This window comes from Molothrus aeneus, chromosome 1, assembly GCF_037042795.1.
Source record: "Molothrus aeneus isolate 106 chromosome 1, BPBGC_Maene_1.0, whole genome shotgun sequence".
Lineage (NCBI taxonomy): Eukaryota > Metazoa > Chordata > Aves > Passeriformes > Icteridae > Molothrus > Molothrus aeneus.
The window spans coordinates 68,797,874-68,823,865 of record NC_089646.1 but is presented as its reverse complement, the minus strand read 5'-3'; the positions used below and the strand labels follow the sequence as shown (position 1 = coordinate 68,823,865).

Genomic DNA, 25,992 nt, shown 5'->3' with positions numbered 1-25,992 from the left:
TGCTATTTCTACTTCATCACAGTTAACTAAAAACACTAGCAGAATAACTAAAACTAATGAGTGTTGTCATCTTATTGCAAAGCTCTCATACCTTCTTGGTGATTGCTCATGGGCAGCTCCCTGCAGCACTAACTCCTTCTGCTTCACAGCACAGCCAACAAACCCAAACTCCCTCCTCACCTACCTAACCCACTCTTTTGTAGCACTCATCTTCTTATTGGACACAGCTGTGACCTATTAAGGGCAGGCCTGTTCCTAATCTTTAGTGATTAGTACAGCTGCAACTCCTCAGGTGTGAGACTACCTTCTGCACTATCTTTATTTTCTTACATTCTATCCCTCCACAAATGAGAGTAAAACAAACAAAATAAAAAAAATCTTCCCAATTCTAATTGAAGAGGCTGCTCAGAAAGTTTTTGAGTGAGTAATGACATATTCCTTTCCACTATAGAAATTTACCTTATAAGAATCTGCTTCATCTTCAAAAACAATCATGTCCAAATTTGATTTCACTGATGATAGTGAAAATACTGAAATCTTCCACTAAGCTGGGTGGCATTAAACCACATAGACCTAGACCTAAGTTCAACAGCTAGGCAGAGGTTCCATGTGGATACACACCATGTCTACAGTATAAATAACATGTGGAGCACAGAAATTGCTATTACTCAGCATGTTTCAGAAACTATGTGGAAAAGAAAGAGGATGCAACATACCTGGGAAAGTGTACTCAAAACAAGACAAAAAAAAAAATAAAGAAGGCACTGTTTGAAGCTGCAGAAGTGTACTGAAGGTGAGTTATATTTTATTTTATTTCATTAAAATATATTTTAAAAACATACTGTGTAAAAGAATTAGGATTCTCAATAATTTAGTATTTACATTAACAAATTCTGCTTGACTGATATTCTATAGATAGAAATGAAAAGTCTGCGGAAGGGAATTGTATCAGCTTCTTCAGGACCAAGCAAGCCTCTTGTCCAAGAAACATGTCCAAAAATGCATTTCTTTCCATTTCAGTCCCTTCAAAATAATATTTGCAACAGATGGCAAAAAGCTCAATGAAAGGTCATGCTGGTGAGTGTTGAGCACTCACAGTGAGAGCCGGGAATTCAGGGTGCTCTGCAAGGGACAGACTCCAAGGAGACATTAACATTGCACTGCTCAACAGTCAAGAGGCTGCAGGGTCCAATCCCACTCCTGCTGCCACTGTCCTATCTCTGCTGAAATCCACGGCATTACACAACAAGGAGGCCTGCATGTTGCTCCTCCAGGCCGATCTCAGAAAGCTGGACAACCTCCTTGAGACAGGGTGGAAGTGGAGAGACTGTTTTTCCTACCACTGTAGGAACACTGCAGCTTATCATTCTTTTTCAGTCCAAACACAACATAAATCTCAGTGTCTTCCTTCCCATCCTCTGGGAAGAAATATGCATAGGGAATTATCTCTCTGATGTAAACATCTGTAAGCACCATTCACATATGCTGGTCCAAATGAAAAGAAAAAATATTATCAAAGTGCCTGCCATAGCCTTGACCCTTCTTAGTAGAGCAGCTCAGCTTTCCCATTGGCTTTCCAGACTTCTGAAATCATCTGGGTACCCAAACATCATGCACAGCTCATTGCATTGCTAGTTGCTGTCTGCTTTACTATTCCAGGAAAGAGCAGTTGCCCTTCCAGTGATTATACAAAAGCCCACGATTAAAAGAAGTAAAGCTGTCAGCTCATGTGTTCTGTGTCCTGGAGGCACTCAATGGTATTTCTGACATCTCGTGTAAGGCACCAATCATCTGGTAGCTGAGCAAAAAGCGACCCACGAGACCTCCATTAAGCAACTGCAGAGGGAACTGACAAAGTTCAGCTGGTTTGCTTGTCTTCTTGCTTACAAAGCATAAAAAGTGTGGTCACGCCATCCAAGGAAGTTTCTGGTGGTATCCTAAAAGGGGAACTCAACTTGCACCACAAGGAGCACGGGTGACTTGTGCCTGCTTCAGCACAAGTTTATGACAGCTGTGTGAGAGTGGCAATTCCCACAGACATAGCAGAGATTTCCTTGATCCCCAGGAAGCTTCTGCTGCCTTGCTTTCTCAGAAAGTGAGTTTGTTGTCAGCAGCAAAGCAGATACCTCCTCACAAGATGTCTCCGTAACGCACAACAGAGGACCACACCTACAAAACCAGCTTTGTGGCGCTCTTGCTGCAGCTTCCCTGCTGTTGGTGTTGTCTGCACAGCCTCATTCACAGAGATGCAATGCCAGAGATAGCAGAACCTATGGATGAAGAGGTTGGCTGGATGCTGGCTAGCTGCACCCCTGAGCAGCCTCAGTCCAGAATGTCAGTCTCAAATGGGACCAGGTGGTAGTATGTCAAATTGGTGACATAAGCTGTTGGATCATCACTGTCTTCCAGCTCTGAGGTAAAGTCACTAACACTTTCAAACCTAAGGAGAGATGAAAAAAAAACCACCAAAAGGCATTAAGTCATTTAGAAAATCAAAGGAATTGGGGAAAAAAGTCCTAAGGGAGTGGAAGAAGCACTTGGAGCTGATTTCATCCACACCTCCTTCATGTCTGGTACTCATGTGTTTATGACTAAACCATGGTCCAGTGAGAACCATGGTGAATGCAAGCAATTAATCTTGTCACCCCTGACTTTCAAAGCTACTAGTGAGGAAGGAAGGAAGAAAGCAGCAAGTGAGTCTTGTAAGAGTGAATCACGCGGTTGAAGTCCACATCTTTCTATTTTGTTCCCACAGCATGTGTCAACAACACATGATGCCTCAATTGTCACATAAAAGTGAAAAAGAAACTGCTTTTATTTCACATCTGAATTTGGACTCAGTCTTTCACTTCACAGGCACCTTCTCTGGGTTTAGCTTTTTAATAGGCCAAGTGTCTAACATAGGTAGGAAAAAATGACTAGGGTGTCCTTCTTCCAGAGTCTAGCTGTACTTCCTATGGTACAAGGTTTAGATTTTGACAATCAAAGAATCTACAAATATAAAGAGGTTCCCAAATTTAGTTTCACTTGTTTTGGTATTTTCCTCCCCACTTCCCAACAACTGTTTCATAACCTGCACTTTTGCAAGAATTACTTACTGTCTCATACCAACTCCCAACCAGAAGGCATCGAGCTGTTAAAAACTACACTTCTCACAGTTACACATTCCCATTTCAAGAAGGCTTGAATTTCTGCAGTAAGAAACATTATCTTCTTCCTAGATAGCCTAACAGTTAAAGGCAGTCACTGCAGGCCAAGGACTAAATTTCACCTCAGTTCTAAAAGGGGTTTGAAGAACTGTAACGTTTCTTTTTCTCAAACTCTCTCTTTAATATTTTGAAAGAAATTTCATTCATTATGACAGAGTGAGAAATAAATGGAAGTAGAAACTGAAAAATTGTACAAGATGGAAAAAGAAATTCTAACCTAGCTCTCACTTTTAGCATGTGTCTCTAACACCTTTATCAGCTCAGCTGGCCTACTGAAGCTCTCTGAATGACAGATAAACAGATGAGCCTAAAAATAATTAATACTTAAAACTGCATCTCATCTATACATGAACTAATTAGACTCTTTAGATAAGTGAAACAACTGTGGACATCCCTCTAACCTCACCCTAGAGGGTGACTTAAGAGCTGAGTATTTCAGAGGACCTGAAGAAGGGTGGCAGGGCAAACAAACAGATAAGTCTCCCACTCCCATCTCTTCCCAAAATTTTATTTAGAACTATCATGGGTTATAGAATAGCCTGGTCTATACATTCTTCAACATATGGCCACAAGTTCTGTCTTTTCCATACTCCTTCCTGGTCCTTCTCATCTCTTTTTTTTTCAACTATGAGAGCCAAAATAGAGAACATTTTTTTGAGCAGAAACTCACAGATTTTCTCCTGCAGTGCTGTGGCTTTGCTCTTCACTTTAAATGAAACAGCAATGAGACTGAACTTTCAATGTTTATTACCCTCATTCCTCTAGTCCCTCCAGGCTGTTTACTTGCCTGCGTGTGTGGGAACGAGTGCACAAGGGAGTTGACTTGGTATCTTGAAAATACTCCACAGATCACGTTGTGCTGTCTTATGGACTGCAAGTGATCCAGAAACAACAGATTATGAAATACCAGTGGGGCAGATAGAGTGAAGAAAGCAGAAGAGGAGTCAAGAAGGCTATTCAGATTCGGCTCTGTTTCTCTCATCAGCATAAAGCTACATTATTACATCTGAAAAGTCCCACAGATTTTGTGGCTCTCCAGCCTCACTGATAGGTTACTACAAGCAGAATGTGAGGAGCAAAGCAGTGGACATCAGATGCTGTGGTTAAGCAGAAAGCTTTTATTGCCACCAAAAATGAAGTGTGTGCACAGCAGTCTGCAAAGCACTGCATTGGAGTGCTCACACAAAACCAAACTCAATAAACCAGGACTGTTTACCACAGTCAGAAGCTGTGTATGACACCAACAGTCAAAATGCTTTTGTGCTGTTACCAACAGCCCTTTCTCTTAAAATAAATTCTGCAACTCTACTTTGGACCTTCAGATTCCTAAATGCCTGAACTGCTGCCCTTATTTTTTTTTCCTCTAAGTACCTTGACAGACACACTGTCTTTTGCAAGAGCCTAATTATTGTGGTGTAAGACAAAATTCTTTATCATTTTAATCTATTTGGTAGCCTTTCACAAGTAGTGTTTTCCTGGGCTCAGTTTTGGGGCCAGTCCTGTTGAATATCTTTATTAATGGTCTGAATCTGGGAGTCAGGTGCATCCTCTGTCAGTGTGCAGATGACACCAAGCTGAGCAGGAGTGCCAATGTGCTGGAGGCTAGGAAGGCTTTCCCAGAGGGATCTGGACAGGCTGGACTGATCAGCTGAAGGCACTTGTATGAGCTCCAACAAGACTAAATGATGGGTCCTGCACTTGTGTCACAACAAGTGACCCCATGTAGAGCTATGGATTTGGGACAGAGTGGCTGTAAAACTGCCTGGCAAAAAACTACCTGGGAGTGCTGGCCAGCAGTGGCTGAACAGGAGCCAGTGTGTGCCCAGGTGGCCAAAAAGGCCAAGGGCACCCTGGCCTGTATCAGAAATAGTGACCAGCAGGAGCAGGGCAGGGATTGTCCCCCTGTACCCAGCACTGGTGAGGCTGCACCTTGAATCCGGTGTCCAGTTCTGGGCCCCTCAAGCAAGAAGAACATTGTGGGGCTGGAGCACACCCAGAGGACAACGGAGCTGCTGAGGGGTCTGCAGCACAAGTACTGATGAGAAGTACCTGAGGGAGCTGGGGGTGTTTAGCCTGGAGAAGAGAAGGCTCAGGGGAGACCTTGTCACTCTCTACAGCTGCCTGAAAGGAGGGTAGCAAGGTGTGGGGTTGGACTCTTCTCCAGGCAACAAGTGACAGGGCAAGAAGTAAGGGCCTCAAGTTCTACTGGGGAAAATTTAGATTAGATATCAGGAAGAATTTCTTGACTGAAAGGGTTATCAAGCATTGGAACAAGCTGCCCAGGGAAGTGGTTGAGTCACCACCACTGGAAGTATTTAAAAGATGCACGTATCATAGAATCACAGAATGGTTTGTTTTGGAAGGGACCTTGAAGATCATTTAGTTTCAATGCCCCTGCCATTGGCAGAGGGACACCTTCCACTAGGTCAGTTTACTAAGACCCCATCCAGCCTGATTCTGAATGCCTCCAGGGATGGGGAATCCACAACCTTGGGAACTTGTTTCAGTATCTCACAACTCTCATCTAAAGATTTTCTTCCTAACAGCTAATCTAAACCTACTCTCCTTCAGCTTAAGGCCACCCCCCTTATCCTATCACATGCCCCCATGAAAATTCCCTCTACATCTCTCTTGCAGGCCCCCTTCAGGTACTGGAGTGAATTTGCCAAAAAGGCAGTTTATCCAATGCCACAGACTCTGCTGCTGGCCTAGAAGACAGAAGTGGAAACAGTCTTTGCAGAGAAAGGTACCTCTGTAACAAAACCAAACCATGAGTTCAAATGCATTTATTTACCTCCTTTTTCTTTCAAAAGGACTTCAGACTACACTCCAAAACCACACACAAAAGGACTAGTTATGCCACATGGATGCTGAGCACACTGGCTTCACTATATTGTACTGCCAACTAAAATAAAAAAGAAAACGAAGGAAGCAGAAAAGACCTACTTCAGAACAACAGAGTAAGCAACTGAAATTTGGAAAAGTGCTGTGATTTCTTTTGCAACAAGTAGGAGACTTTTCAGTCGATGGATCACTGGGCAGGTAGTTCTGCAGGCTAAAGAGCTAACCAGTATAAGGAATGAGCACTTCCTGCTGAAGCTTCAAGCAGTTTTTCCCAAAAAATACAGGTTTGCTCTGCAAAATGTCTCATTCAAGTCCATCAGCAGCCAAAACCCAGAAGTCATAAAGAGTTTAATGCAGCTGAAAGGAAAAAATTCCCATCTGAGGATATCAAGTCCACAAGGAATTAAGTCTGATTTCAGGGTAGAACACACCATAAATCCAATTTTACTGAAACCGAAAGGGAACAGCAGAGGATTTGAAAGATTTTAAAGTTTCCTTTCTGGGCTAATAACATACATTTAAACCAACAGCATAGAAAATCTCTGCTTTTGTAAAAGGTTCAATTTTTACAAAACAGCTGTGCTACACTGGTTCCACCATCTTCTAGCTATTATGTCTTGGCTATAAAATACAGCTGCAGGATGGGAAAATTTAGGGCACTGTATCAAACACACATTGGAAATTTATTAACTTCTTGACTCTTGACTTCACATCCTTTGGAAAGTTAAACTAAGTCAGGCTGCACAAGATCAGGCTGTTACCCTGGATTAATTTCTTCTACCACAGTTTATGGGAAACTATGCCTACCATTCAGTTTTTGTCACATTAGTATTTTCTGACCTTAACAGTCTCTGACTTCAATGGGATGATAGTTAGATGATTGTAGTTTCTGATCCCAGGCTGGTAAGTTTTGCTTGGGCTGGAGCACATTTTTAAAATCAAAACTAGCTATAAATATTTTTTAAATAATTTTTTTAAAAGAATCAAAGTAAGGCAGGAAAAGGCTTTCTTTGGTAATTTTCCTCTATAATTTGTCATTCTCAGTACAAAGAGTGATCCACTGTGAACTATAAAAATTTTAATTTCCAGGTATTGGCCTTACAGAATTACCTCTAGTGTGCCATTTCAGCCTCATTATTACAATCTTATAAGCTTAAATGCTGTTAGCAAGGTCAAGATTCCAAACACTAAGTGATAAGTTAATAAAAAGACTTCAAGAAATTACACTCGAGTCAGACATACTCTCCAGCCTCTGACAAAATGTTGCCAAGCTCTAAACCTTATTACAGACTGGCATTTCAAATATGACAAGACAGATCATTGCATTCAAAGATAAAGGCTCCATTAGTCTTTCATTATTCTCTTTCCTTCATTCGACTGCTCTAATGAAAAAGTAGGTCAACATTTCTCATCAAAAATATTGAAATGGTTCATTACCTGAAGCTCATTGAAATATCAATCACCTGATATAACAGAAATCTGTAAGAGCACATTTCCATCAATACCCATCTGTGGATACAGTCACTGGCTTAAGACCTACATGTATCACAGAATGGTTGGGGTTAGAATGGACCTCTGGAGATCACTCACTCCAACCCTCTGACAAGGCAGGGTCACCCAGAGCAGATGACACAGGAAGATGTCTAGGTGGGTTTGCATCTAGAATGCCCCCAGAGAGGGAGACTCCATGACCTCCCTGGATAGTCTCTTTCAGTGCTTTGCCATCCTCAACGTAAAGTTCTTCCTCATGTTGAGATGGAACTCCTTGTGCTTTATTTTATGGCCATAGAAGCCCTCCTGGTTACAGGTTTCTGACCCCAGAATACCTATGTGCATTAGGAAGCAGAACTGCCCAATGAAACCAATCTAACTTGCCTTTTCCCTAAGGATATACACATGCTACCAAGTCCCAGTTGTGCAGCTGCTCACCTTTGTTCAGTTTTTGACCTTTCAGGGATGTGTTCCCCTCTGAGGACAGTGTTTTGCTTCCCAAACATCCTACTATCCTTTGTAGCAGAATATGACATTTGTTAGGCTGTTTGAGTTTCCAAGCTTGGGCTCAAACCTGGTCTCATCACAGTCATGAGAGAAAGATATAATTCTGCTCTCCCTTTGCAGCACCCCTATGGCAACCTCTGTTCTTTTTTCATACACAGAGGATTGATCACTCTGGGGTCAATCATTCTCCTTTTTTCCCACTTTAACAGGAAATTGCTGTGAAGTGTTAGCAATCAGGCCCAGTAACCTTTAACCAGTCAGGATGACAGCTGTACCAGTCTTGCTCTTAGGCAGACAGTAACATTTTTCTAGGGGGGTGGGAAAGCTACAGTGAAGGTGACAGCATTGCTCCTGCTCAAACCCCACTTACAAATGTTCTGCTGAATCTACATCCAGGTGCTTCTCTTTTCCATTAGGTATACTGTGGTCAATGACTATTGTTTCAGTGTTGGCTAAACAGAATCCATTTGATCTCATGATTTCTGTTGGGAGAAGAAAGAAAACAAGATTAAAAAAAAAAGCTGGAAAACAACTGTATATCATATGTAATTGACATGGCTATGAACTGATATGTGCATAGGACATTGAAAATCTGCACAGGAAAGCAGGAATGAAGAGTTGGTTTCACAGCTTCTTAAATCTGCAAACTGACAGTGCTCAAGTAATTTTATTCACCTAACCAATTAATGACACAGAGCATCTGAAGCAACTACCACTACCAAATCATAATTGTATTTTTCTCAGACAATGCCAGGCTTAAGCAAAAATAAAAAAGACATAACAAGGGAAATGAAAAGTGACCTTACAAGTTAATTCAACCTCTAAGATGTATAAAGAAATATCATGTTTTACACTGCCCTTGATACTGCTTATTTGTTTCTAACTGTGTTAGAAGCCTCCAATACAGAATATCTAAAATTTACACCTAATTCCACTGACTTACTACCATGGGGAGAATTGATAACTAAAGAACAGTATCTGATGTGAATGAGAAGTTTATCCACATCTGTGCTCTATGGAAAATCAAACTAGGCAAGTCACAAGGATTTCTTTTGAATAAATGCAGTTTTCAAAAAAAATCAGCACTGACTTAAGTAGGATAACTCTTGATCTGCCTCAAGACCCTCTGTTACAGCCTTGCATTTTCAGCACAACAACAACAAAAAATTAGTCTGTGGCACAAAATATGGCTGGCAGAAAACAACCAACAAATTTCATCTATATATACAGTTCAAGCAATGAACAGGAGATGAGGCATGAGAGAGGAGGTAACTTTTTTTTAACATTACATGTGCCTGCATTAAGGTAAAGCCAATACTCACTTTGAGACTCATCTTTGACTTTCATTCCGTGTTTCACTGCAGCTCATTTTAGTAGAATACATTTGGGGGTTGTGAAAACATTGAACCCCAGCAGAATCACATTTCACATGACTCATCTTGAGCCATCATTGTATGATTGTTAAATAAGATTTACACCAAAAATTCAAATTCAGTTTTCATCTTAGAGGGCAGCCCTTTCTCTCTTCTCCATCACCTACCACTCTGAGCAGCACCTTTCAGGGAACAGTTTGTTTTTTCAGAGAATACAAAACATTTTTGCCTGCTTTTCCAAGACTGAGAGCCAGGTAGAGAGCTGCACTATGAGTAAAAGGAATGTCAGTATTTTCCTAGTGTCCTTGATTTGACCTAAGAGTTACAGCATTTCACTGCTGCATTAACTGCTTTACTCATTATCATTTACTGCCATCTACTGACAGCGCTGCCAGACACTGATCCATTTCCATCATGCAACATCCAGATGAGGCAAATATCAATTAACATCAAATTTCCACCTATGTTCTTAGCATTAATTGCAGCAATCACTTGAATGATGAAATTAATTACCACAAGATGCTTCTGGATAGCTGCATAGGTAGGAGAATCTTCCTCCAGTTAATGAGGTATGACTTGTCACTACCAACAATAATTTAGAATTAAAACATGCTATTACTCAGCTGAGATAGTTAGTTTTGTTAGTACCAAAGAAAATTGATACCAGCTCTTTGCAATATCATAAACCTTGGAGGACTATGTAGTATTTCACTTCAATTAACTGTAAATAAGCTCTTCTGGTGACACAAAACCAGGAGTTGGCACTAGGTTTAAACAAAGTGTTTCAGTATAGAAATACAAAACCAGGCACACCAGAAGCTCACAGACCTTTTGGCAACAGCAAAAGTAGCAGATGAAGAGGGGAAAGGCTAAAAGAATAGGCAAGGATAGGCTCTCCGCTTTACCCACTAGCAATCTGTGGTTTAGAACTTCCTATGTCTCCACCTGTGACAGGTTTCAATGCACTTGTCCTCCACTTTCCTGTCTAATTCCCTTTTGAAGTCACTTCTGCTTTCAGTTCCACCCTATCCTATGACAGTGAGTTCCACTCCTTAACTATGCTTTGTATGGAAACAAAACAATATTATAACCTTTCTTTTGTTTGTTTAAAGCCTGTTGTCTGTCAATGATATTGGATAACCTATAGCTCTTGTTTCAGAAGAAGTACAGGGTAATTGACCTCCTTCTATTCACAGTTTTGTGGACTTCCATCAGACATACCAGTCTGTCATCTCATCTCACAGGTGAAGGTGTCCTTCTTTAAATAACCCCTTACTTAGACAAGCTGTTCAACAACTTGAGTCCTCGCCGTTTATTTGTATAATTTTAAATTCTATTATATCCTGAGATGAAGAAACCAAAATTGTGCATATTGTATTCAAGAGGGCGCTATGCTCCTCTCCTCTGTTTCCTTCTCCTTTCCTAATAGTACCTAATATTCTCACTGCTGATATTGCCCATTGCTTGGCACCAAGCTTACCCTTTCACAGAACTGTATCAATAGCCTCAAAATTTTCATCCATATGTGATGATGTGCAGTAAGGACTGCATTTTCCTCACATTCACTGCTTTGCATTTGTCAGCCTCCCATTTCACCTGACACTTTATTGCCTGAATGCACCTTGCACAGTATTACAAGGAAAATTATATGCTCTGTATCACAAAGCACTATTGAGAACTACATTTTGAATTGTTGATAGAGAAATAATAATGGGAACAGCAAATAAAGTAATTTTCATTCTTCAATTTTTGTGTCAACTGCAGGTAGATAACAATTCTTACCTGATATTTTAACTGGACTTTGAAAGCTTGGCTGAATTTTATGGACATTGTCATTTTTTAGAACTTGGTCCAAAGGAGATCTCTCAAAGAACGTGAGGACAACTTCAGACCTTGAATACTTAAAAAGAGAGAAATAAAAACAGACATCCATTTTTAACCAGTAGTTTGCTTTGTCCCTCTTCTCCATTTCCACCCCTTCATAGTATGACAAGAAGACTTATAATAAGTGACAGCTTGGAGGCATCATTACACAGTTCTGGCACTCAGCATTTCTCCAAGTTACTCAATAAACTGCTTCTTCTTTCAGAGTCTGGCAAAGCCCATCACATTCTAATCTGCATGAGACTGCATGTCACCATGAAGGAGGAGTCAAGCTGGGCTAAATTGGAACTTGGCTTACACACCTTCCAGGGCATGTTTATAATAGTCTTCAGAAGCTTTTCCACTTCATTAAGTCTGGCTTCTATATCATGGGCTTCTTTTATTGTGATGAGCCCTAGAAACAAAGTAAACAGATAATAAGCATAAACAAAAGCTAACTTAGGCACACTTTAGCAGCCAGAAGCAGCCCCTAAGGAAGATGTGGAACAACCTCAAATATGCCTTCCAGAAATGTCTTTTAAACCAACTGATGATAAAGCATGCACCCCAAACTGAGGTGGGTGTAGTTTACAAGCAGAGTTGCAAGCCTGACACAAACTCAGCTGTTTATGACCATATGTAGGAATTGCAAGACAAGCAGAAGTAGAACCACCTACTCCCTCACCCACAGTTTCACCACACAGCATTCCCAGCAGTGATAGTTAAACAGCCCACTTTCTGCTTCCAAGAACCATTATTCATCCCTTTTTTTTTTCTGAAAATAAAAAGCAGAAGAAAACCCAAGAAAACCAAAAGACACTTCCTACAGATAAGAGGGAAAAAAATAAATACAAGCTAAACAAAAGGCTTTGAGAGCAGTTTTGTATTTCTCTGACTGTAAGCCCCAGTGAGTGGTCCAAGGAAAATTTGTCAGTATCATGTTTTTCAAGTGCAAGATAACTGTTAGGATTTTTTTTTCATCTATTCAGTCACTGAATTATCACAGTGCTGCAGAAGGGATTAAGACCAAAATTTCACTGCCAATGTCCTGAATTATCCATTTCAATGCAATACGGAATTGCTTGGTATGGTGATCTCAAACACTGATACCATATTTTGTATGTATAACCTGCAGGACATCTCTAACTTTCCCCTCCTCCAGCAGACTGAAGGAAATACAGCACAGGCTGGTTGCATGTATGGGGCATATGAGAAGTAAATCCCAAAATCTCACATCCCTATAGTGAGCCTTTTATTGCTGATATTTGCAACCTACTTTTTCTAATCAAATCATCATTTAACTTCTACATTTGTGCATCTTTTCCAAGGAGCAGGATACACCCATGAAAATGAAATACCTAAGAGAAATTATTAAATATAAGAAGCCACAATAAACAAACAAACAAAAAAACCAAACAAAAAGCTGGAACAGGAAAAGACACAATCAATTAGAACCATCAAAATTTAAAATCTGCAAAGCAGTCTGTGAGAAAGCACTTCAATATACTACATTGTGTTAAAGTAAGTTTATCTGCATCTTCCTATTCAAAAGACAAACATAGAGCCATCAAACATGCAGAGTATGGGAACAGCATCTACAAACAGTTTCAGTCTGCACCAGTCCTCGTTGTTTGCTCCCAACAAGATACAATCCCACAAAACTTTCCAAACAAAAGTGTGACTTGGAAGCTGTCAGCTCTCCTCCAGTTACAGCTCTAAATAAAATAGAGATTGTCTCCAAAGCAACCAGGTTTACTTGACAGTTGTCCCACAAAAGTCCCCTGTTTGTATAAGCCTTTCTGTTGCTCAAAAGTCCTTCATTTTGCCTGTTTTTTCAGCACGGCTATCCCCTCACCCAGGTACAACTCGCCCCCTCTCCTGACAGCAGAGCAATGCACACCAGCAGGCGTATAAGGGAGGTGCTGTGTGTCTTGCTTTGGCTGGTGTACACTACAGTCAGGTAGCTTTGCTTAGAAATTCTCTGAAAGGCTGTAAATGTGAATAAACTCATCTGCATGGGTCCACAGACTGCATAGTAGCTAGGCTGTGCTTGACATTACAGACCTGAATTGCATTCCAGCACCCTTCGTCATCCTAACTATGGGGTGCAGGCTGGGTGGATTTGCTTGGCCCCTCCACAAATAGTTCCCATCCCACATTTGGATTGAGTTCAGATTTTTCAATGAAAGGGCTGTCATTTTCCCTAAAAGAAAGAAGAAGCTGCCAATGGCCCCACAGCTCAGACACCCATCCCACAGCAACACACTGCTGGCCATGCTGCAGTCCACATCAAAAACACAGAGAAAACAGAGCCAGCCACCCTGGTCCCAGCTGCCATGGGGTGCTGCTCCACTTCTCCTGCTGGTCTTGATCCATTCTGCATAAACACTGATATAGTCAGAGCAGAGACTGCCCAGCTGTGGCTCCCACCTCACTGCCAATCCACCAGGGATTCAGCTTTCAGCTGCTCCCTCTCCAATCTGCTCTGGATCTCGGACCATTTCCCAGATAAGCATGCACTGTTGGAACTAGTATTTTACCAGGAAGAGGGATAAATTCAAACAAATGAAGATATTCAGAATGGGAGGGGGAGAAAAAGAAAAAAAAAACCCAAACCACCTCGGCAACAACCCTGAACATTCATCCCATGAGGAAAAGCAGCCAAGTGGTCAGGACTTCTCTCATTAGTAATCAGGGAAAGCATCTGCAGCTCCACATGGTCTTTTTATGCTTCACCAAGAAGTCAGACAAGGCTGTCAGCCTGTTGCACTGTCACAGATCGCCCCGTGGGAGGTTTTACAGCTTCTTGCATTCACAAGGAATTTCCAGCCCTGGTATATTATCTCCTTCCACCTCTTGGAAAGACATCAGCCATGCAAATCCACACTCCAACCTGGAAACTGGCACAGAAAACTTGTAACATCTGACACCATAAAAGTGTTTCTTACTGAGGCTTTCAGTAATATCAAAACCAAAAAGCAGACAGCGTAGGAAGGAGGGTGATACATTGATACATCTGCCTGGACAGCTTCCTATATATGTGCTCAGTGATTGCAGATGTGCAGCTTTGGGACGTAAGGCTGCTGACCTTAAATGAATTCCCCATACAGGGAGTTCACTTTGGCCAGGCTAAAGCCTTTATTTTCATACATCTGCAACCCAAACAAACAGAAACCACTTGACTGGCCTTATATACATATATTTAAGCCTCTAATTTCTTCTGCAATTGTCATGAAGTTTGTAAGGCCCCCATTTATCTTAATTCTACAAGTCTCTGTTTTTAAAAGTTAACAGATGCTCTTGTGGTTTTCAGTTAGTCATAGACCATGATCCCACAACCTCAGAGTGCTCCCAACCACACAGCCACGCTGACCAGAGAGAGGCCCTGCCTGCCCAAGCAACCAGGAGGAGTGGAGGTCCTGGTCCTTCCTTTCCATCTCTTTCAGCACTCTCTAACTGGCTGCTGTCATCATCCACAGTACCAAAGTGCACGAGGAACACTGGGGTTTCACAAGATAAAGTCTCTGGTGTCAACACTGGCTTAAGGTGCTCCCACCCTCCCCTGCACCTCATTTCCTCTCCCACACCACAACACAGAGCTGCTTCTGCTTTGCTAGCACAATTAGGTGAGCAGCAGGGAATACTTCAAACCACTCCTGTCAAAGGCTTCACCTCAGGAAACCCCAGACTCCACAGAAGAAGCAAGAGACTGCAGGCAAGGATGCCCCATCCAAGCTCCTTTCTCACCCAGGCACTATATTAAGTTTGAGCAGGAGCCAGAATTTGTGTAAAGAAGGGTCACAGAACCTCACCCAAGTTTCCAGGCCTATCCTTCACTTTGTGGGTGTTTCTCCTTTGCCTGTGTTCTTTCTCCTGTTTGGAAGATTTGTCAAGGCAGAAAGAAAGAGGAAAAAAAAAATGCCAGAGACTGATGTAGGATCTCCAGACACTGGAAACGCCTGAACAAACAGACACACAGACATGCCAGCTGACACTGCAGACAGAGCCCAGCACCCCCACCATTCATTAACCCTGACACAAATGCACCAAAATGTGGATGCATCTGAAGTGTGAGGGACCCCCTGGCCACATATATAGCATCCATACAGCAGCCACAACATGTCCTGAGGCTGTTGTCTCTGCCCATGGGCCATAAACACATGTCTAGCCTGTATTTCCATCTGGGGCTTTTACTACCCAAGAAACCTTACTTGGTTTGATATAAAATAAAAATAAGATACTAGTAAAGCAGCCAGTATCTTGGAACCAGTTGTGCTTTCTTCACTTGCTCAGTCATGCAACAGAGCTGAACTCAGAGCTGGGAAATTTGTTAGTGAGGTCATGGTGAAAGGCTGTTCTCATGCCTTTTTCTCAGCTCTGTCCCTTGTCTGGACTGCTAATGGAAAACATGCACGAACTCCTCCCAGGAAAACTTTGCTCTCTGTCTTGTTACCTATCCTGTACTTGGACAATTAGCTGCTATTTCAAGTGATTTAAATGCTATAAACACCTATGTTTATAGGGTTTGACATAAACTGGGGTCCTCCTGGCTCCATTTTTTGCCACAAACCCTGCTGCCAAATACCACAAACTTGTAAGATTCCTTCACCCTGCACAGAGGGGAGCCAACAGGCTGGGTTACAAGAGGGATGATACTGCCTAAACCAGTGTGGCACTCACCTGTGCCTGGGAGACTGCATTATTTTTATTATGTAATCAGTGACCTCATTCAATCCTTTTGACATTTTCTCAACCCCTTTCCAGACAAAGAGCCCCGGGCAGAGTCCTTAAAACTGGAAAGGATTTGCTTTCTGTTTCAGACTAAGAGTAAGTAACAACTCTGCACAGAGCAACATGTGTCTGGAAAAGTATGGCACAAGCAGCACCAGAAGCCTGCAGCTTTCTTCCTGCCCTGGCTCCCTGGTGCTGGGGCAGCTGCAGGAGGCTGGGAGAGCAGACCAGCAGCTGTGTACCTGGCACGCTGGCTCACAGTGTGGGAGAGGGGCCCAGAGCTGCACACAGGCAGGAAACGAGCTCAGCAGCAGGGGAGAATGAACAGGGAGCCAACTCCTGATGTAAACACACAAGCCTTGGTAGGGCTGTCCTATTACTGCTGTGAGCCACCAAATCTGCAACTAATGACATTCTGAAAACCACAGATAATGCACCCCATGTTTCTACCACAGGAAGCAGGACAGGAATTGCAGCATGTGCTTCATGGCTCATAATGAAATCACAGAGCAGTCCTGACAGTCAGCATACACAATGAGCATTGTCTCAAAAATCCTCTAGTGCCCTCCAAGGAAGAGTAAGTTCATGCCCAAGTCAAGTGTGTATCTGTAATGTCATGTCAATGACAACAACACACAGAAGTCTGTTTCTCTGGAGATGTACAAGTCACTATGTATACGTAATACCAAACTGCGGGCAAACCCCATCTCTCCAGTCTGAAGGACTGCACATCATGTTTTTGGTCAGGACAGGAGTAAAGAATGTCCAAAAGATACCCTATTTTCTCAAAATCAGTTCTATACATACAGGAAGCTGAACAAGAAGCCAAGGTGTACTTTCTGAAGATACATGCAAGATAGAATGCCAATAGTCCTAAATGCTGTGTGTTTCATGAAGATTAAAGTTGCATTGAAACCCTCTCATTTAATTGTCTTTCCATTCCCTATAGGGAGACTGCAGAGTGGGTATCAAAGGGAAAAAATGAGTAACAAATAAATCCAGAGAGAAACCCTACTGTGTTCTGCTAATCTACACTGCAAGAAAGATTTGAGGCTTATAGATTTAAATCATGAGTCCATTCTTCTCTCTTTGCACAAGACTCCAAGCAGCAGTTAGGGATTTCAAATCTTTAGGGAAAACATATAAGCTGCCTTGCATGGGAGACTGCTACTTTGCTGTCTCTCCTGACCAGACTTCAAAGGGAGATGTGCCCCTTTTCCCCAGTTACAGCATTCATTACCACTGCAGTGCTAAAACTTTTTTATCCTTTTCCCCTCACTCCTCCTTTCCCTCAGATATGTTCTAAGCCTTGTGCACACACACAATCCAGGATGTAGATGGAGCAATAGAAGGAAGGTCCTAGTCATTAGAGAATAATGTTAAATTAAAGAGTCTAATTTGATTCATCCAAAGAAGGGCCAGGTCCAAACTCAGATCAGGCTGTTAGGGACCACATCTAGACAACTTCTGAACAGACCCACACACAGATATTCCACAGAAACATGCAGAAACTGAAGCTACTCAGCTGGCACCTGGATCAGGGCTGAAAGATGATAGACAACTCAGGCCCATTTTTTCTGCTCTTTTGCTCCTTTGCACTGCTTCCTAACTCCTCCATCTGCTTAACTGGGTCTTCTCAATACCATTTCAGCTGTCATTTTCCCCTGCTTCATGGCCACCATACCTCGCTCCTCCTAGCAGCTGCCAGGTAGGATCCCTCCTCACCCCAAACACTGTTCCCTCAACCTTGCCACCTGGGAACTATGGCATTAGCCACCTCAGGCTGGATTCTGAAAAGGCCAAACCGGCTCCCATTAACGGCTGCCTCCTCTCTGGTGAAGGAAAGAAGGATAAAAGATTGCTAGAAGGGCAAAGGAATACTCAGGGGTATGTAAAGGCAGGAAATGAAAAAAAAAAAAACCCAGCAGATGGGAAAGCTTGTTTCACACAACTTTTCTTCAATAACTGCAGAAATAACACCACAGGGATCCCTTAAGTCCAAAGACTTGATAAGATCCAGAGAAGGGCAGATAATTACAGGCAATCAGGGATGTAAGATCTTCAATTACTAGAGACCAGGACTGTCATTTTTTTGTTCTCTGCCTTTTATTTATACTGTCTTCTGGAGCATCTGGTTCTCATCACCAGGGACAGGATCCTAGAGCTAGCTACAGCACTGGTCTGATTTAAGTCTGGCGGCTCTAGCAACTCCTCTTTGATGCCTCTCTCCTAATTCTTCAACCCATCTCTTTTGGGGCAGACACATTTACCCCTTCCCCTTGTGGGGGAGTTCATCCATCTCATGTGACAGGAGTCACTACAGCCTTTAAAAAGGATTTGTTATCAATGCAATATTGCTGACAAGATCTCTCTTGGTGGCATTACTGAGGGAGCAACTAAAAGGACACAGCAGAGCTGAAAAGAAGGGTGGGTGTAGGGAGGTGGACTTTTGACATTTATCACATTGTGCTGCCCTTCTTAAGCTTGATGACAAGGACCAAAATTTTTAAAGAGGTATCAGTACACAAAATTCATGTGAGTCACCCCATATTTTCAGAAGTTCCACAAGGTAGTAGCAAACATATTGAAGATATTAAGATAAATCTGTTTGATGCAGAAAGAGAGAGAGCTTTCAAAAGCCTGCCCACACCTTTCTTCTTTTGCAGTTCATATGAAGGAGATGCAGGATGGGGAGAAGTCCTGTCCAAACAACTGTCTGACTGCAATCCCCCAAAGCAAAAGTGACCATGACCTGATGACACTGGCACTCTGGAACACCCATGCAAAGAAAGGAGGCAGGTCAAAAGCTGAGAAACCCAGACCCTCAAGATGATGGGTTCTCCACACATGGTATTATTAGTTATGGGATCTCAGGATCTCTGGAATGGAGAAAGCACGTTTTGGTGGCAGAACACAGCAGACAGGCTTTCCCCACAGAATTCCCTGTCTTGATGCCTGATGAGCCACAAGAAATAAAAAGATGTCAAAGAAACATGAGATAGGAGTGAACAAAGCAGTCAAAATCTGATGAAAAATGCAAGCTTGTACAACCATTTTTAGTGCTCATTTCTTATCAGGTGAGAGTTGTCATGAAAAACTCACCTCATTTCCATTCCTTTCCACCAAAACCTTCCCTGACACATTGCCTTGGTTCACCACAAAAAGGCAACTTGTGTCTAGCTTTATAACAACACAGTCAGCTCCATTTATCTCCATTATTACAAATGAACCATGAAATTCAGCTGATAAAAGAACAAACCCAGAAGCCATAAACTTAATTTTGGTTATACAGTTCTGCTAGAGCCTGATAACCAAGAGCTGCATCTTTTGTCTGCCAGACAGAAGCTCTGAGCAAGCTCCACTAATGAACTGTTGACAATGTCAACAATGAAAAGAGCACAATAGATGCAGTGTATTTATCTGTATTGTCACAGCACCGAGAAACAGCTGCTGTCTGTGGAAACCACTATGCTGCTTCTGTAGAGCTCCCTCTTCTCATAAATCACATTCCCAGATGGTCTTGTAAACAACAACAACAACAACAACAACAAAAATGCAGCATATAGAAAACTAAGTTATGAGCACAGCATTTGCAGACAAACAATGTTCCTGGGCTGGCTCATTGGGAACTGCCCTCTGTGCTGTGCACATCCCTCCAATGGCAGCCCTGCAGGAGCTTCCCTGCACAGGCACTGGGACACGGAAAACAGCTGATCACCTGCTTCCTGCAGGAGGATGTCACCCCAGAGGCAGGCACAGGGCTTGGAGCTAGAGCTCAGCCTAGTCTCTCTGAGGGACTGCTCAGGTCTGCTGCAGGTAAAGTGACTGCTTCTATGCTAGGAAGCAAAATAAAGGTGCAAGGTTTCTACAGGAAATCTCCACCACTACTAGAAAACTTCTATGGATGGACAGAGGTTGAGCACCTGCAAGGTGGAAGGGAACAGAGAAGTTCTGCAGAGCCATAAATAACCATGGAGGGCGGCACACCGGTGAGGGAAACCTGGAGGAAAAGAAAAGGAACAGAGAGGAAATAACAGAAAGAAGAGCAAGGGGAAAAAAACCACGACAAAGCAGAATGAGTCAGAGGAGGCATGGAAATAACAGAAAGAAGAGCAAGGGGAAAAAAACCACGACAAAGCAGAATGAGTCAGAGGAGGCATGGAAAGGAGGAAAATGAGAACTTTGGGAAGAGAGGCCCATCTAGTAATAAAATAAATCTGTCAGAGGGCTTCTGATTTGGCAGCTCAGAGTATCAAAGCAGGACCAGGCACTTCAGATATGTACAATATGAACAGTTACATTGGAGGAGCATCTGAGCCTCTGTCCTGGTAACAAAGGCAACAAACAAGTGCAGAGGAGGATTGCCAGAAACCACCCTGGCACTCCAAAGGCAAAACAAATCCCAGTTTTGAAAGGCTGCTAATGTGCTCTTTTGTGTTCCTTAAGCCTGCGCTGAAGTCAGAGGTGAGGGAGGTGTGTGACTGCTGACTGTATTGCAACTGGCTCAAGTTCAAGGATAAACCTTAGATGAGACCTCCTCACAAATGGTATTTAGAGAAAATAGGAAAGGAGGGGGGTGGGGAAAGGAAGAGTCCTTTTCCACATGTATACCTCAGTTTTGGTGTCTGTTTGGTCTGCAGCAACTATTTCTATTTCCATCAATTTTAAGTCAGCTTCTAAGTCCCTAGCTCTGCCTTTCTCAAGAAAACTGATTAAAATCAAAAGTAGACTTTGCATGGAGAAACGGACAGTTTAGTAACATTAGGCTGTGTTCATTGCAGGAGTGAATGAACCCATGTTCTCCTGTGATCCTCTTTTGTACATTTACCTAGAGCAAGGGACAGGCAGATTTCAAAGACAAATAAAATACTAGCAAGTTACTGGCAACATCACAGTGAATCATACTTAGTCACCCTGCAGGTATGCACATATCTAACCTTGTTTACCAGCTTCACAGTGAGATGCCTTGTGCTGCTGAACCTCCTTGGCCTTTAGCATCAGTGTACATTCCAGAGAGCACACTCTGCCATGCATTCCTACTAGTTACCAAAGACAAAACTGTGGGAATGCCCTACTCTCCCCTGGGACTTCCCCATCTCTCATATCTAAGAAAAGGTAAGATGAACAGTCACTGCAGACAGCTGCACCTCCCATCCTCTCCTCTGCAATCTCAAAGCACTCAGCAGCTCCAGCAAATAAGGAAGGGGAGAGTATTGTGGAAGCTTGTCCGGGAGGATGAGGGGTCAAGAAAGGAATGGAGAGAATGGTTTCCTCATGCTGAGCAAGAAAAGGAGCACACTCCTGCACAGCATGAACTGTCTGCTAAAGCCAGCAATAAAGGTAACAACCAACTCTTTCTAAAATTGCTGACGTTTTTAAAATAACCACAACCTTCGTTTAAAAAGTTAATAACATCAAATAGCTCAAGCTTCCCCTCTCAGTCATATCCCTTAAACGTAACACACTGCAGCTTGACTGAGCTGTAGGATAATGCTAGTCCTTTTAATGCTCCTTAGGCAAATCTGTAGGGACTTTGGAGTCCTTCAATGCAATGCAAACTTGGCTTGCAACACTTTATCACTTCCTCCAGATAAAAGGCACAGCTGATATTCACCTTCTTTCAGGAAGCCCAAGATAAACACTCACATACACATATAAACTCACATACATATGCAAATACATTTGTATGTATATATATAAAAATACACACAAATGTATATGACTAAATGCTAACACACACAAGAATGGGCTTTTGTCAGGCGTTTTTGTTGGGTTAGGTACATTGAGCTTCACTTAGACAGCAAGACATCTGCTTTTAAACATGGCTTAAGAAACCATGCTTACCCCATGAATTTTGTAAAGACTGGACATGCCTCATGCAATCTCTTTTTACATGCAAAGCTTTGCATCACTGTCACTTAGTTAAATGAGATTTTTATGTTTCAACTTTGTCAAGTTATCAGAGGCTGTGACCAGCCAATTTAAAATGTTGGTTTGATGAAGTGTTCTTTAGGCAGAGAAGCATACTCTGCAAAGTAATTTTCTTTAGAGCAGGAGCGGCATAATTTTAAACAGAGAATTGCTGAAATTGTGACGCACACTGTAATTGCTTAGAAACTACTCCTGATTTTTATTCTGCCTCTGTTGCAAAGTTAACCCCCACCCTTTCAACAAGCTAAACAGACCATAATCTACTTATATTAGGTTTCGATTTTTCAAATCCTGAACTGATGTTTGCTCATTCCCCATTCTACTGAAGGCAGCGTGCCTGTTCCTGAGATAAAGGTAAGCCAAGGCTCCAGGTTTTAGGCAGAGCTTGAGCAACGCAGGCTGAGGATGGTTAATCTTTCCCAGCTGTTCATGCATGAATGGTGTATCTACCTGGGACTGTCAAGTAAAGCCAGTGCAAGGGACCATAATCCCATCTGGCTCAAACCGCACAAATAATGCTTTGGAGAGAAGTGAAATGAGTTGAATACTTTGCAAAAGCTCAGGCAGGCCTTGAGACAGGAGAGGAACCATGCTCGCTTGAGAGAGGCGCTGAGGAATGAGAAGGGCTTTAGGATAAGCAGCAGCTCCTGTGAGTAACCAATGGGAAAGGAGCACTGGGAGGGGCAGCAGGCCAAGGACCGAGTCCATTTACAGCCAGACACAGCACACACCCCAGTCCAGCTGCCAAGCTACTCTTCAGAGCCCCATAAACCCAACAAGAAGGACTACCGGCACCCCGGGACGTCAATTTTTAGTCACAGTGACTCCAGTAGGTGCTGTGCCCTGCAGGCCACAGGCAGGCTCGCTCCAAACCTACCCAGCATCCTGAAAAGCCGTGGCCCAGGTGCCACATACACTTGAAGGCCATGTTACTGAGAATTTACTGCCTCTCAGCACTAGCAAAAATCGCACCCGGGCTAAGAGGTGGGGTCTGGCTTCCGCAGGAACAGCCCCATTCCCAGCCTGCACCCAAGTGGGAGGAGACAGCCCCCCTCCGGCACCCAGCCCTGCGAGCACCTGCCCCTCGCAGCCCGGAGCCGCCCCGGCTGCCTTGCGCCCATCCCCGCCGTCTGCAGAGGGCACTCGGGGCCCGCCAGTGCTGCGGAGCGCCCGGGGCCGGCGGGGCCGGGCCGCCACCTCCCGGCAGCGGGGCCGGGAAAGCACAGAGCCAGGGGACACCGGCGGGGAGAAGGCTGCGGCTCCCGCCACACCAGGAAGATGGACAGGGAAAGGTACGAGCGTTTTAATGCGAGGCACATAAAAAAACCCAAACCAAGCCCACCACTAGAGGTTAGGGATCTGGCAGGAGCATGGAAAAAGACCTGTGTCACTATAAACACCTGTCAGAAAACATCCTTGGGGGGGCAGCCCGGGAGAGATCGCCACTGGCAGGGAACAGAGCTCGCTGTCACACAGGGACGGGCCAGGAATGAAGTCCAAAGGGTTAACACCTCTACGAGCGGTGGACACCCAGTTCAGAGAACAGCAAAACGCAGACCCTCTGCAAGGGGGTCCCACTAGCAAGGTGGGAGCTTGGGAAAACTTTCCCACCCTCTCACAGAGAAAATCAGGCACAGAATATCGGCTTTTGCCCGTTCCTGTCAATCAAATCATTTACGTCGTAACTCAAACAAGTGGGGAGACTGGAAGGGCTAGGCGTACACCCATTTTCAGATGACTGGATGCTCCTCACCACTCTACACACTTGAAATACGTCAGAGTAGAACACGTAATTCTATCTAAAAAATATCCCAACAATTAAACACACTGAACCCAACCCGCAAGACATCTAGGGTGCATCCTGCTTCTGCACAGCAATGCCTGAGCATGGACAACATCCCTCGAGTTTGGTTAATCCACTTCAGAAACTGGAAGAGAACAGACGTCTCTACTAAGCGCTGTTGCAATTCCCGTTTCACAGAAGTTATGCGAGGAATTATGCCAGCTCCCAGAGTTGCTCCGTCCCCTGGCAAGCGCCGCAGCCCTTTTTTTTTGCCCTCTCCTTGTGGCAAACAACATAGCAACATGCGGAGATTTTCTAGCTACACCCTTTTTCTTGCCAACCACCCCCAGCCCTTCCTCGGGGAGCCCGGAGGCACCGGAGAGGGGCAGCGCCAACGGGGATCCCTCTGTCCCCCCAGCCCAGCCTAGCCCGGAGCCGCGCAGCTGGAGACAGCAGTAGCGATACTGGGGTCACCGTCCTGCGTGGAGCCCTCGGCTCCAAAAGTACAGTCAAAAAAAAAAAAAAAAAAAAAAAGGAGAAACACAAATCAACATCCCGGGAGGAGTTTCCGACCGCAAAACGCCCCCGCAGTCTTTCTGGCCCCCCCCGCCCCGTCCGGTTCTCAGCGGCTTCAGCTCCTCAGCCCCTTCCTTCCGCCGAGAGGGACAGCTCGCCCGCCCGTCCTCCCCGGCCACCGCCACCCCGGGGAAGCAGCTGCCGAAACCCGCCCGCCCGCCGAGCACAGAGCGCCAGGGCCGCGGAAGCCGCTCAAACCTTGGAGCAAGGGGGAGCGGGACAGCTCTGGCCGGTCCTCGGGGAAGGAGTCGAGGAGCCGCTTGAAGAGGCGGCCGAGGTCGGAGTAGCTGCGGTGCAGGTAGAGGATGTTGCGGTCCGACCACTCGGTGCGGATCTCGTAGAACTCCTCCTCGTCGCCCCGCCGGCTGATGATGAGCCGCCGGATGCCGTTCACCCAGCAGCCCCGCACGTACATGTTCACCAGCGAGGTGCCCTCAAACACGGCCGAAGCCATCGCGCCGCCGCCCGCACATCCCCCGCCGCCGGCGCAGGGCGAAGCGCACCGCCCCGCGCCGCCGTGGCCAAGTTAAGAGGAGGAGGAGGAGGAGGAGGAGGAGGAGGAAGAAGAGGAGGAGGAGGAAGAGAGAAGGGGGGTGCCACCCGCCGCACGGCCCCCCCGGCGTGGCCCTGCCCGCCGGGGCTGTGTCGCCTCCCGGCGCTGGAGGGAGGATCGCTAGTGCCTCATAGACGGCGGCCCGGGCACCCTGCCCCGCCGAGCCCACGGCGCCGAGCGGGACGGCCCTCACCCCCTCCGGGGCGGGGAGCAGGGTGGCTCGGCCCCTTCTTCTCGGCTCCGCAGGAAGGCAGAGCCCCTCCCGTCCAAAGGCGGGGGGACGCCCCGGCCCCACAGGCAGCGCCCACCCCCTTCGCCGAACCCCGCGGTCCCCGCGGGGCGGGATCCTCCTCTCCCTTCTCGGGACGTTTTCGTAGACACCGCAGACATAACGAGGAATATTTTTTTTTCTCCTCGCAGTGACCCCAGAAGGTTTTTTTCGGTTTTTATTTTTTTTCCTTAAGCCTCCGTCCCGGCCAGCTGAGGGAGGAAGAGGGAGACTCCCAGGCTGTCAGCCGGCAGGGCGGATCAGTGCCCCCGCCGTGCCCTGGGAAACCTCGGTGGAGCCCCCGGCAGCCGAGCCTGCCCCTCCAGCGGGAAGGGGCGCCAGCACAGAGAGGAAAAACAGGAGGAAGGGAGCACGCAGCTGGTGCCTGGGACTCCTTCGGCCTTTTAATAACAGTCTGGCGGGACGGCATCCCTGAAGGAGCCTCCAGGAGCATCGCGTACGGCAGGGAGATGGGGAAGTCTGTGCTGCAAATGCAGTCCCTCCTTCCCACCGGGACCACATGCCATGCGGTGCCCCAACGCCCAGAAAGCGGGGACAGGGAGAGCTGGTGGGGGCCGCAGCAGTCGGCAGCAGGCATCTGGCAAAACCGGAGCAGCACTGCAGAGCAAGGAAGTGTGTGGGAGATGCCTGGATGCCTGCAAATGCCTTGGAGCTGCGGGGTTAAGATATGCATACTGAAGGTGAAGTGAATGACAGCGCAGCGATGTAGGATGTATCATCCAAAACGGGATTCTGCTGGAAGGCAGTGGCCTCCGGCATCAGGCCTTCTGAGGCAGAGGGGCTCGGCAGGGCCAAGGGAGGCGGGAGGAACTTCCCTGGGTCATGCCATGGCCCAGGGCAGG

At 44.9% G+C, this 25,992-nt stretch overlaps 1 protein-coding gene across 1 annotated transcript; it reads right to left on the bottom strand.

Moving 5' to 3' along the window:
• Window positions 1-783: 783 nt before the first annotated feature.
• Window positions 784-24,983, bottom strand: PXDC1 (PX domain containing 1). Its single transcript, XM_066545465.1, has 5 exons — window positions 24,507-24,983; window positions 11,611-11,702; window positions 11,207-11,324; window positions 8,422-8,533; window positions 784-2,440 (listed from the first exon to the last, which is right to left on the bottom strand). Exons 1-5 carry the CDS (start codon window positions 24,760-24,762, stop codon window positions 2,323-2,325), a joined length of 696 nt encoding a protein of 231 aa, XP_066401562.1. The 5' UTR covers window positions 24,763-24,983; the 3' UTR covers window positions 784-2,322.
• Window positions 24,984-25,992: the final 1,009 nt, after the last annotated feature.